Below are 13,170 nucleotides of genomic sequence, written 5' to 3'. Positions count from 1 at the left end.
CTTAGTTAGGCGAGTGTGGGTAATTCAGTCGGTCATCCACACCATCAGTTGCAATGACCTTTATCAAAAGAGAATATTTAGGCGGAGGGAGCCATGTTCTTTTAATCACCATTTGACAGACGTCTGAAGAATAGCTGAGTCTGACCTTCTGAAAGTTTGTGGTATTTATGTTATATTCATGTGTGTCGTTATAGGAATGTCCTCGGGACAGAAGACTTGTACAACGACGATAGATTACGCCTGGGTGTTCCTCAAACATTTAGAGGCGGGGAAGTCGTTTGAGCCAAGTTCCGAGTCGAGAAAGTCATGCAATTCCGAGAAGAGGAGGAAAAAGAAAGAAAGAAAAATATTTTTTTTTAAGGAATGTAATGTTACAGGCGGAAAAAACAGGGTGGCTTGAATATTAAGGTTGCTCTGCAATTGATGTTGCGTGTGTAGAGCGTGAACTTAAAACGAGGTGCTAGAATTGATATTTGCTGTTAGATTTAGGATGCACAGCATGTTATTTTGGATAATTTAGCCACTGTAATTTACACTTATTATGTAATGTATGACTAATCTTGTTATTTTTCTTCCAGATTCCGGATAGACAACACAGATCACATCATAGACGTGAACAAGGGCAACGTACCCTTCGAGTACGACCAGGTCAACATTATATGTCCTGTATACAACAAAGACACCTCGGACGAGGAGGCCGAGAAGTACATCATCTACAATGTAAGTTGTTCAATGGGGTGTTTGATTTATACTTGGCGGGGAGAGGGAGACACAGTAAGATACTTAAAGTAAGACAGTCAGAGAGACTATGTTTGTGTATTTGTTTGTTTTTTTGTATTTTTGCCACATGTGTTTCTGGATAATATTTGTCCGAAATACAAGGTTTTTAAACTACTCCATTGCAAGGCTCCAGACTTCCGATACCAAAAAAAAAGAGAGAGAATTGCAGCTTTATTCGACCCAGTCAGCCCGCGTCCCATGTGTCCATTCTTTTTCCCTCGCTCATTTGGAACTTCCCTTCCCTCACTCTTCCCGATAGCACCTCCAAATCGCCCTTCATCAGACAATTAATACGCGAGTAAACATGGCATTAACATGGTCGAGTGATGGCGACCGGAAAAATCAAATGTAATCCGAAAGTCACACTCGGATCTCGGGCGCCAAGACCTGCCTCTCCCGCCGCCTCTCCCGCTCCCTCGGCCTCGTGGCGCGCACTTTTCCTTTCACGCTGTCTTAATAATATGTGACATTTAAGGGAGCTTTCCTCGCTAAAGCCGTTCCTTTGGCTTGATGAAATAATGTGAAAAGTGGCTCGGGCAGTGGCTTTCATGGCATACCGAGTGCTATAAATACACGCTGGATTTTTTTTACGTCTCTCGGTTGAAGTTTCACGAGCCCATTAATGTACGTGACATTCACGATAACAGCATCAGCGCTGAGATGAAGCGCTCACGCACGCACGCCTGCACTCAAGGCCTCTCCCCCCTCTTCTTTCACCTCCCCCCCTGCCATTCGCACACAAGAGAGCGCGACCTCACGGGCCAAGGGGGTGGAAAGTGGTCCAGATCTGCAGATGTTCCATCGATATTGCAACATCCGAGCGAGAAGGATGGTGTTGGTGCAGATTATGCAAATTTTCCCGTTCACTGGCAGATAAAAGTGCTTAGACAACACGTCCGTGGTGTAGCCGTGGCCTGACTGACGCTATTTTTTTCCCCCGAAGCGAAATGCTGCGTCAGTTGATTCAAACTTCGCGGGATTCGTACTCTCGTGTGCTTGCAAAAGCGGCGATCGTACTGCCTGAGCCTTGCTTGCTTCGGTAAGACGCTGCCGTCCCAGCTCCTCCTTATACGGACGAGCAGATCTACTCAGCCGTGCTTTCTAAACGCGCGAACAAAGGAAACCACCGCCTTTAATCACATTCAAGTGTATGCTGATGAATGGTCCGTTTGCGTTGTCGGAATGCATTTTCCGCGCGCACGAACGGGTGAATAAACAAGGCGAGAAAAGGCAGTAATGGATAATAATTATACAAAATGGGAAACGATGAATGAAATGAAGTAGGAAGACTGTGTTGTGAATATTTCTTTTCTTTTCATCTTCTGAACGTTCGGCCTCGAAAGACAAGTTGATTCCGAGGCCCAACACCGTGGCGCAAGGCTTTCGTCAGATGAAGGGTTCAGAAATTTAAAATGTCGATTACGCAAAAGCTTTTACAAGTGCGGCCAGCGTTTGCATGGGAGCCTCGCGTTTCATTGTTTCGCCGAGCATATCAAATTAACTGCGATCTTTTTGGCATTTTACAGCGGCGCGGACAATTTGTGGAAACGTTGGGATTTATGGAAACGTAGATTTGCTCTTAAAGTTTTAACTATGCCAAGTTCTGAGTCATTCATAGCGAAAAAGGCGAATATTTTGGGGGGTTGTGGAAACGTATGTGGAAGACAATAGTAAACCGGAATGGGAGTTTAGTATATAGGGAAATGCCAGCGAACACACACTCACTCATACTCACACACACACACTCACACTCACACACTCACACACTCACACACTCACACTCTCACACTCACACACTCACACTCACACTCACACTCACACTCACACTCACTCTCACACTCACTCTCACACTCACACTCACACTCACACTCACACTCACACACACTCACACACACACACACACACACACACACACACACACACACACACACACACACACACACACACACACACACACACACACACACACACACTCACACTCACTCACTCACTCACATTCACATTCACATTCACACATACTCACATTCACACATACTCACATTCACACATACTCACATTCACACACACTCACATTTACACACACTCACATTCACACACACACATTCACACACACACATTCACACACACTCACATTCACACACACTCACATTCACAAATATGAGCGCAAATCCAAACAATAACACAAACACGAACGCACGCGTGTATACATACACACATGTGCGTATAGATATACTTCAAACCGTGGGCCTGTAGAGCTCTAGAAAACTGTTTAAGTGAAGAGCAAAGAGAAAGGTTTGGGTGTGGCGGAAGGGCGTGAGAGAGAAAGAGAAAGTGAACGCAGCATCACCTCTGCCAGCGGCCCGGGGCAGGGGAAGGGGCCAGGGAAAAGGGAAGGGGGAGGGGGCGAGACCGGGTAGGTGCATGCGAGCGGAGCGCCGCCGACACGACCGCTTGGGCCTGCACTCCAAAGCTGCTGAGGTCATCTTTTGTTTATTCCAGGTCGAGGTATGGCGTAATGGCACCAGGGGGGAAAAAATACGAGTACTTCTTTCATATTTGGTAGAACTGAGGCATTAGTGTCGCCGATTGTCATGTTATAGGTTGATTTTGGGAAATGTGCGCACAATGAAGCCGTGTGATGCTTATTATTATTATTCTATCGTTGAATATCATATATCCGATAGTGCTGAAATGCAATTCATCACGAGAAAGAAAGTAAACGATTTGTCTATGATAGTTTCAAATTTTATCTAAAAAAAAAGTCGCAATCCACATAAACTCTTCCCGAACATGGCAGAACAAGAGCGCGAGATAAAGCAAGCGCAGGCGGCCGCAGTGTCAAGGCACCACGCCCAGACACTTGCACAATCGCGGGACAAAGGACGTCGTCGGCGGCCGTCTCCAGAAAGCGCCGAGACCCACAAGCACGCTGCCACCGATCACCGTCGGGACCACCGCCGTCGTGCTGGCTCCGAAGGCGAGTCTCGCTCCTTATCTCCGCACGAAGATGTATAGAACAGCGAAACAGAAAGAGAAAAAAATAATACCTGAGAGGAGAGAACGTTGCTTGAAGTCAAGGGAAAATAGATTTTCAAAAAGGAGGTTTTAGAAGTGTCGTGTTTAGTACGGCGGAATGGAGATGTATCGAGATGCAGTTGATGTGGAACATCGCGGGCATTGACGGAGAGGGGGGAGGGGAAGGGGGTTTAAGAGAACCCCCCCTCCCTCTTCCCACTGCCTCCCCTGCCCCCTCCTTCCCATACCCTGTCTCCCCTACGTGGCGGCTCACAAACTTCGTGCCGGTGAAAGCTGTTTACAGGCGATGGGAGGCGACTCCGGCATTCAGCCCGATCTGCGGTTGCTGTTGCCCGTGTCGGTCGTGATGCGGGCCTTACCTCCGGGAGCGGACGGGCGGGGGCATGGGGAGGGGGGTAAAGAAAACACCATTTGCAACAACGGCGCCCAGTCGGGAATTCTGCTTGTTGTTCTTGATGTTATCCCAGTCCCCCTTGCTGCTGTGAAAAAGCGCTGCATGTTATGATTATTATAGTTGCTAACTGTGAAGAATGTTGAATGTTAGCCTTACAATTGTCAAGGGAAGAAGCAAAAGCCTAATGATAAAAAATAGCCGGGGTCTGACGCAGCGAAGGCCAACCGAAAACGGGAGGATATGATAATCTGATTGAATTAAAAAGAAATCCATAAATCGTATGCTATTCATTTACCGCTAAGATAGAAGACCCACCGAGCCTTTTAGGGAAGTTGACTGCCAGCTCAGAAATATTCCTTCCAATAAGTTGATGCCCATTACGAGTCGAGACCGAGCCGGGACTGATCTCTCCGTCGTCGATGTATTTAATGATAAAACGTGCTTCCGCTCGCAGCACGGCTAAGTGCTTTGATGGCCCGACCCCATTATGGGTTTCCTTCAGATAACCTCATCTCAGGAACCTCTCGTTAACCCCAGGAAAGAGACCCCGTGTTTGAGCCTGCTGCCGCCCCACCCACTAACCCGTCGCACGGCCAATCACAATTAAGCTAGGGAAGAATCTCGCTTCCCATTCGCTTTAGTGTTCGATGGAGTGAGTGAAAGCCGAGGGGAAAAGTTTGTTTTGATTGAGATGTGGCCAGGAAAATCAAACGTCATCTAGCACTGGCGTTTCAGTGCCGTTTGGAGCATTATGTAAAGATAGGCCATTATGACTCCAGAGTTTGCGGTTTTGTCTAAGTGCAGTTAGATTGCGAATACTTGTGTTATTACCAAGTAACAAAAATTGATAAAGACATTTATGTATCAAAATGCTAAGGTATAGTAGAGTAGTATACCGGCGGTTGATTAGTGGTATGATAATGACTGACATGTAATAACGGAATTTTTGTTCCCGCAGGTGAGCAAGGAGGAGTATGACACTTGTCGCATCACCAACCCGTCGCCGCGGGTCATAGCTGTGTGTGATAAGCCGTACAAACTCATGTACTTCACCATTACCTTCCGATCCTTCACGCCTCAGCCTGGAGGCCTGGAGTTCCACCCAGGCCAGGACTACTACTTCATTTGTGAGTGTTTCCCTAGTGTTCTTATGCATCATTTATTTCTAATCTAATCAAGTACCGGATTAATTTGGAGATAATTAAATTGATTATATATATACACGAAAAATGCCCCCCAATACTTACCCGAAGACTTCCCCCAACAGCGACGTCGGGCAAGGATGACCTGCACCGCCGAATCGGAGGCCGCTGCTCGTCGCACCACATGAAGGTGGTATTCAAGGTGTGCTGCGACCCGGAGTCCCAGCCGGCCCAGGACCAGGCGAACAACCACATCCCCAACAACGGTAGGTCGTGGCGCCCCTTCATCATGTGCCCTCTGTTAGTTAGTGCCAATGGAAGTTCACAGCTCTGTAGTGTACAGTATATTCAGCGGTTGGTAGTAGTACCTGTTGAGGTTTGCGTCATCTCCGTTGAAACGTCGAGTAGGGTGATTCATTAGCTACCGAGAGGATTTCTTTGGGGTTGTGGGTATCGAATTGGTCCATGTGGTTTGTGATCGGGATGAGTTCTCCGAGACACAATCAGTCACTGTTCATTATGCTTAATACGGGAGCTTAATAAGGAGGCTTGTTCATTCCTGCAGATTTTGAATAGAAGAATACTTTTGCGCACTGTAGCAGGCATTACTGTAGATCATGGGACGGATGTTAAGATATCCTAAACTAGTATTGAGAATTAAAACAATTTTTGCATGATTAGTTAAGCATAGAGTATCATTGTTTGGTTGTGATGGCTGTAATATCCGTGTTTTGTCTTTTTTTAGCCACTTGCATAGATATGCTTGGTAAACTCATTACTTTGGTGACTTGGATTAGGAGCGTTAGAACTGAAACGGCAGTTGTAAATGCAGTTATATTTGCTTCCATGAGTTATTAGGGATTGTCTTGTCCGACATATGTATATTGTTAATAATATGGCAATGTTAATGATGTTTTTTTCCTTTTTTATTTTTCATCTACCTTCTTTTCCAATCCCTCATTACCAGCTAGATCCCTCTTTCATTCCCCCCAATTCACCCTCTAAAATGTATGGAATTTTATCACAGTATCATTACTTACTTGAGTATTCTCATTCGTACATATTTTATACAATTTAGTGTTGATAGCCGTTCAGTCAAAACCTGGTTTATCACAAGTAATTTGTATTTTGTATGAAATATTTGTTCTCACAAGTTTTTCCTTCCCAATCATTAGTAATATTGTTATTCATCCTCCACAAATCCGTGAACTAGGATTTACCAGAAAACCTCCCACCTTATCCATCCTTCTAGCATTCCACCCTCCCCTCTTTATGTGATCCTGCCCAGTGTTGTTCCCAAGTTTTATGATGCAGTGCCTCACGTCCTTGCCAAAGCCAGTTTGCACTGAACACTCCTCCCATGCCATGCATTGCACAAGCTGTATCCAATGCATCTTGAAGCTATTGTTGTTTAAGTGTATTTACATATGTATGTGTGTATGTCCGTGTTCCACCCGCCCTCTGCAGTATGCCTTGCTTACAGTGGTTTGTAGTTCCCCACAGCTTGTTGAAAAGCCTCCTCCTGTGGTTTGTTAAGCTCTTAAATTTAAGACTTCTGCTTTTTGTGTGTTAGTACTGTAAACAAGCATTGTTGAGTATATTAGTAAATTTTGATGCATCTGCTTACATTTTGTTTTCTAATTAACAAGTTTGAAAATGTAGTAGGTGTACTAGGTAAGCTATTAAACATTAGCATATATTTTCATGAATTGCAGTATATGATTTTATGATATTCTTTTTATGATATACTTTCTACCAAGCTTACATAGAACTAGTGCTACTTTTTTGTAAGGTGATGATTATTCCTATGTGATTTTTCCTGGATTAGTCCAATATTCTTTTTATCACTCAGAATTTGTGGAATTTTCTTCTGTTTTTTCTTTTTTATAATGGGAATGAATGAATCATACTAAGTTGTATGCTAGAAGGAGATGCAACCTCAACCTTTTACTGGTCCATGGGGTTACTATTATCCTTAGTATATGATTAAAAAGGTGTTGCTATAATTGAAAACCAAAATTCCTAGCCACTTCCCTGATAAAAAGAAGAAAAAAGAAAAGGCAGACTTCTAGAATAGGTTAGATATTCTTGTCTCATAAAGACTGTATACACCCAAGGGAATTTTGGTTATATGTAGAATTTAGAACACTACAAAGACCTCTTCTAGATGCTAGATGCTTAGCCGTGGTGTATTTTGTGTATCTCGTTGCAGGCCTGTCCACCCCTAGAGGCACCACCACTACTACCACCTCCACCACCAAGTCTACTACCACTACTACTACCCCTAAGACCACCACCACTTCCACTACCACCACCTCCCTCAGCACCACTTCCCTAAAGACCACCTCTCACAAGAGTGCTGATCCCCATACCATCAAGACCACCACTAAGAAGACAGGTTAGTATGGTCCCCCAGTGGTGGGTCTTTGCCACCTCTGACACTGGATCACTGCTCAGCCTCAACTTGACTGATTTGGTTGTGCCTTTGGTTTTGTTTCTTGTATTATCATTGCATTAATCATCTCATTACCAAATAATAATTTGTGGAATAAATTTACTTTTTTTAAGTGTGCAGAACTTGCATATTTTTGTTTTTTCAAGGTAATATGGATAGAAAATTTGCATATAAATCCTTATCCTTCATTATATGAGGCTGATTTTTTTGTGTTAATGGTGATTTACGTATTTTTGTTTTGTTGAAAGAAAAGAAAAAATATCCAGACAGAACAAATTTATGATTTTAAGGTATGGGACACTTCATTTTGATGGGTAAAAGTTAGCCCACAAGTTTTTACATCCTATGTTATTATTTCAAAACCAGTAAATTTTAGGAAATATTTGGGGAAATTTCCTAATGCACATTCATCTCTTGCAGATACACATCAGCCTGACCGAAGGGAAAATGAGGTGGTGAAGAATGAGGAACTAACATTGAATGCATCTCCACAGTCTGCCACCTTGTCCTTCATGACAGCATTCTGTCTCTTGCTGCCCCTGGCAGTGTCCAGGTTCCTCACCACACATTCCTAAGAGCAGTACAGCCAGGCAACATGAATATCAATATGCCAGAGTGTTATTTTACACATTGAAATGTTGAAAATTTTGCTAGTGGAAAAGAAAAAAATCTATCAACTGTTGTCTGGATTACAAAGAAATGGGGTTTCAAGTGTAGAAAATACACATTAAAACACAATATATATATATATATATATATATATATATATATATATATATATATATATATATATATATAATGTATGTGTATGTATGTATAAGTATGTGTGTATGTATATGTATATATTCATACACATAAATAAATATATGTGTGTGTGTATATATATATATATATATATATATATATATATATATATATATATATATATATATATATATATATGCATGCATGCATGGATACATACATACATACATATATACATATATGTATATATTTATACATATATATGTATACATATATATATAGTAATGGATATGATGGCTGAGCCATTATAGTGATGGTCTAGCTAGCTCTTGGCACCAATTTTTGTGATGGATAATATAGATGGATATTTTGGAATCATTAGCTGGAGCAGCATAAGATTAATTTGAGTCACATCAATGTTGAATGATAGTGGATGTACTGCACAGTGGACTTATCAAAGGTGTTCATATTCACACAATAGGGTATATTTACCTTATTTATATATACATGTGGTGCAAATACTTTTTTGGACAGTTGTCTCGTGTATCTCTGAGTATCATCACATGTAGATTTTGGAAGTGTATGTAAGTCAAGAACACTCTCTACTGTCCAGCTGTTTTCACCCTGAGTGAGTGATGTGTGTGTCATGTGGGAGTTGCTGCCCACAGTGGTTTGTCAGCCTCAGTACTTCCATGCAGGGGTTTCCCTCATGTTTTATTTATCTTCATTTTCATAGTTATGTGGATATGAAGATTGAGTGAATGATGGCTTGAAGAAAAAATAAATCAATAAAAAGATGCTAGATGTACACAAGTAAAACCTGTACAGAAAAATGTCTGCAGTCCTACTAGGGGTCTCTGCTGGACCGAAGGGGAGTCGATGTATTGCCTTCACGTACCTTTATTTTTCACCCATGCTTTACCTGTCATTCTCATCATCACCCTTATGTATGCTTTAGTATTTCTGTATATAGGTTCGTTATTTAATGTATGTATTTTGGTTATGCCTATTAGGTAATTTTCTTAATAAACTCGGAATTTGTTTGTGCCAATGTAGGTCATTATGATCTATTGCAAGTTTAATGTCTTGGCTCTGAATAGTTCACATCAAATTCTTTGTGAATTGCTAGAGTTCATTCTTGTGAATTTTTATGGACATTAGTTGCCAATATGATTTTCAAATTCATTCTTTCTGGTAACTAGGATGGTTTAAGGTGAATTTATGACAAGTATTTTGAATCCTTAAAACAGATGACTATTTGTTACCATATTTTTTAGAATTTTATTTTTTGACATTTATAAGTAGTACTGAAACTTGTACCATCCTTGTTTACTATATATGACATTACAGTGTAAATATTTGCTTTTACTATATTCTCATGCAATAATGGCCGTTCAGGTTGGTTAACTTTCAAATATTTATTAAGATTGAATTTTTTATTATGATCTTCCTAGTTTGTCAGGATAAGTATTTTTATTTTTATTGATATAACAGTAATTTCAGCTTATCTATTTTTTTAATTTTTTTTATTATTTTTTTTTTATGATGATTTTTTGTCTAAATGAGATTTAGTATTAAAAACCAACCTTAAAAGTGAAGCTTCTGAAACTCAAGGAATTCACATAAACCTTATCATCAATCTTCCTCTCTATAAGTAGTATATATCCACAATATAGTATTCACAGCTTAAAGAATGCACTGAAAGACTTTTAACCTGCTGTTATCTGGGTAAGGTTTCTGGCTTGATTTTTTATACAATAAAATATTTTGAAACTAAAGGTAACTGGTTGGAATTTTATCAACTCTAGCTCAGCCATTTTATAATTTATGAAGTGCAGTTAACAGGCATGTGTTCTTACATGAATCCAGAGGCAGCAAAAGGAGTAGAATTATTTCAGCCATTCTAAAGTGAACTTGGCCATCGACTCTCCTAGGCCAAATGTTGCAGCTCATTGAAAATAAAAAATGTATGACTTATAAAACGTGAAAGATTAGATGAGGATGTTTGGCTCCTTAATGGTCTCATATCTAGGATGACAGGAGTCAAGTGTGCTTGGTTGGTGTGCATGGCAAGCTGTCGATTACCAGGTACTGTTGTCGACAAGCATGTGATGGTGCAGTCAAACTTATATAAATGATTTTATGCTATACAATATTTTGTAGCTGTAATGGATTGCATGAGAATATTTACTCAAAAGTAAATGGAGAAAATTGAATTTGGATTATCGGAAATCTTGTGGTAACTTGACTGCACCACCATCTATATAAAAAAAAATAAAAAATCATTTACCACTGTATGTGATAGCCTTTGGCCATGGATATTTGTCCTTTATGTTTAACATTATTTTTCTTCTTGTCAAGTAAATAGGTAAACAGTGCTTTGTATATAGTGATTGACGGAATGATGTTATCAGAGGAGATGAATTTCTGACAAGTGGGTCAAACACATTGAGCTATAAATGGGATGCATGTACTCTCAGGAGATGCTGGTACTTGTGCTGTTTCAGAGACTGTGACAATCTTAAAGTGTCTGCTTAGAACTCTTTAAGAGAATCATTTGTGTACGCATCTCCTCTGGCTTAAAGATTCCCCACCATTAAACTTCTCGACTCACTTCTGGTAGGAGAATGCGGGGGTAAGGAAGCAAATGGGAAATCTCAGGTGGAACACTTAACCAAGGCGAGTATTCTGCGGCAAAAGTTCAGGTCGAGCCCCCTCACCCTGCATGAAGATACGTTAAATTAATTCATTTTGAAACGTGGGCTTGTGTACTGGGTTGGATATTTTTAATAATTAAAGAAAGAAACAAAGGTTATTGGGGTGAGGGAGGGGAAAACATTCACTTGTTCTGTAGGCTGCTGCAATATGCCTCTAATTTGGACCACAGTTTATTCAAGTGACAATAATTAATGATGGACAGGTTTTGAACATGCCAGGCAATAAAAAGAATGGATGTTGCTTTAGGTCTTAATAAGATACAAGTGTATTAATTCTTGAATGGGGGCATTATAACCAGTAATGTTGTTTTGAAGTACTTGACTGCATTGTGAGGATATAGCTAATAATATTACACAGCAATATGAGTAAATGTTGCCTCACGCTTTCCAGATCATGAGGTAGAGCACAAAGGTTAATGTTTGGTTCAACCATACTCTTGCCATGTAATAATATTTTGGTGTTGTTCCAAGTGCCTTTTGTAAATTGAAATTGTTAGAAAATTATATAAATTATAGGGAATGTGTTTAAGGTTATTTTCTAGGACTTGGAGGCTAACTGGAATTTCATAAAAAAATAAAAAGGCAGTGACAGTAATGTATTATTTTTTAAGCAGTACCACTAGAATCTCTGATGCTGTTAGAACTTGCCTAGCAGTAAACAACAATAGCCCAGCATTCATCTCAACCACAAGCCTACAATACTATAACACAAATATGTTTTACTACTATCTGTGTTGAACATCATTTCTCTTTGCCAGCATATAGCCAATCCATAAATAAGGTACACAGTGGTGTTCATCTTATGCAAGAAGCACAGATGACTCTGCTATGAGGACATGAACCTTTCACTACTGGGGCAAATGGTCACTTGGTAAAAAGCTCATCTTGTATTAGTGTATCCATTTGTGAATTTCTAAAGAAGGAGACATCATGACAATAGGATTCTAGGAAGTGCCCATAGCTTTGTCAACTGGGCAGTCACTCTTAAGTGAATACTGGTGTTATATACATTATACAGTATGCTACTCCCATGTTGCTGTTCATGCCATTACTGGAACTTTGTCTAGGTCTAGCTAATAATGTCTGCTAAACTAGGCAGCATAATTTGTAACTTAAATGGAAAAAAATATTAGTTACTCACAGTTTCGTTATGGTATATTTGAATTCGTCATCATACCAAGTGTATCACCACCTAGTAACTCTTATCAATTAATGTACAGTACACTCAAAGTTTTATCTTGAATGTACCCATATCAGTGGCCCAAGTTAGAGATTTGTATATAGTGTCTGTCATACTGATAGCTGTCTTATGCCATAGCAGCAATAGTGGTTGTATGTAGTCTATTTTTCACATAGTGCTTTTTCTTTCAGTAAGGCTAAATGTAGACAATGTCCACATTCAGTAATGACCCCAGTTTTTGTTTTTGTTTTCTCTAAGTAGGAGTTTTGAATCATTGACAAAACATTGTAAACACATGGCCGTGTTATGTGAGGACAGTGATAGGAGTGAACTTAACAGCAGGAGCATCTTTTAAATTTTAAGTTCTGAACTATTTTATTCTTCCAACTTTCACAGTTAAATAAGGATTGAATATTCTTGTATCACTGCCATTTTAAGGTACAACTCTTTTCTTTGAATATACCATTCTTCTAAAAAAAAAAAAGTAATTTGTGTATGTTTGTTAGTATTTGGAAATGTGAATAGATAATTTCTGCAAGAGTTCGGTTTTAATACTTTGTGTTAAAGATGAGCTCAGCTATAGAGAAGGTGTGGGGTACTGTAGATGGTGAATTTCACTACTTCATCTGTCCCCTAAATATATTTTGCAAATACATCAAGTTCTTTATAAAATTGGTAGTGTCATAGTTTTTCATTCACAGTGATTTTATTTGTCTACACAC

At 40.1% G+C, this 13,170-nt stretch overlaps 1 protein-coding gene across 2 annotated transcripts in view; it reads left to right on the top strand.

Moving 5' to 3' along the window:
* Nucleotides 1-8,540, top strand: part of LOC125035333 (ephrin-B1-like) — a 275,883-nt gene extending 267,343 nt beyond the window's left edge. The window contains exons 2-6 of one of the 2 annotated variants that reach the window (XM_047627653.1): nt 579-720; nt 5,169-5,337; nt 5,478-5,618; nt 7,565-7,750; nt 8,228-8,540. In XM_047627653.1, the coding sequence (XP_047483609.1) occupies nt 579-720; nt 5,169-5,337; nt 5,478-5,618; nt 7,565-7,750; nt 8,228-8,382 (793 nt within the window). In that variant the 3' untranslated portion in view covers nt 8,383-8,540. The remainder of the gene's footprint in view (nt 1-578; nt 721-5,168; nt 5,338-5,477; nt 5,619-7,564; nt 7,751-8,227) is intronic. The other variant, XM_047627654.1, reaches the window with a different exon arrangement.
* The last annotated feature ends 4,630 nt before the right edge of the window (nt 8,541-13,170 follow it).

The sequence above is a fragment of the Penaeus chinensis genome, chromosome 19, assembly GCF_019202785.1.
Source record: "Penaeus chinensis breed Huanghai No. 1 chromosome 19, ASM1920278v2, whole genome shotgun sequence".
NCBI lineage: Eukaryota > Metazoa > Arthropoda > Malacostraca > Decapoda > Penaeidae > Penaeus > Penaeus chinensis.
Note: the sequence above shows the minus strand (reverse complement) of the source record. Positions and strands in the feature narration are given on the sequence as shown.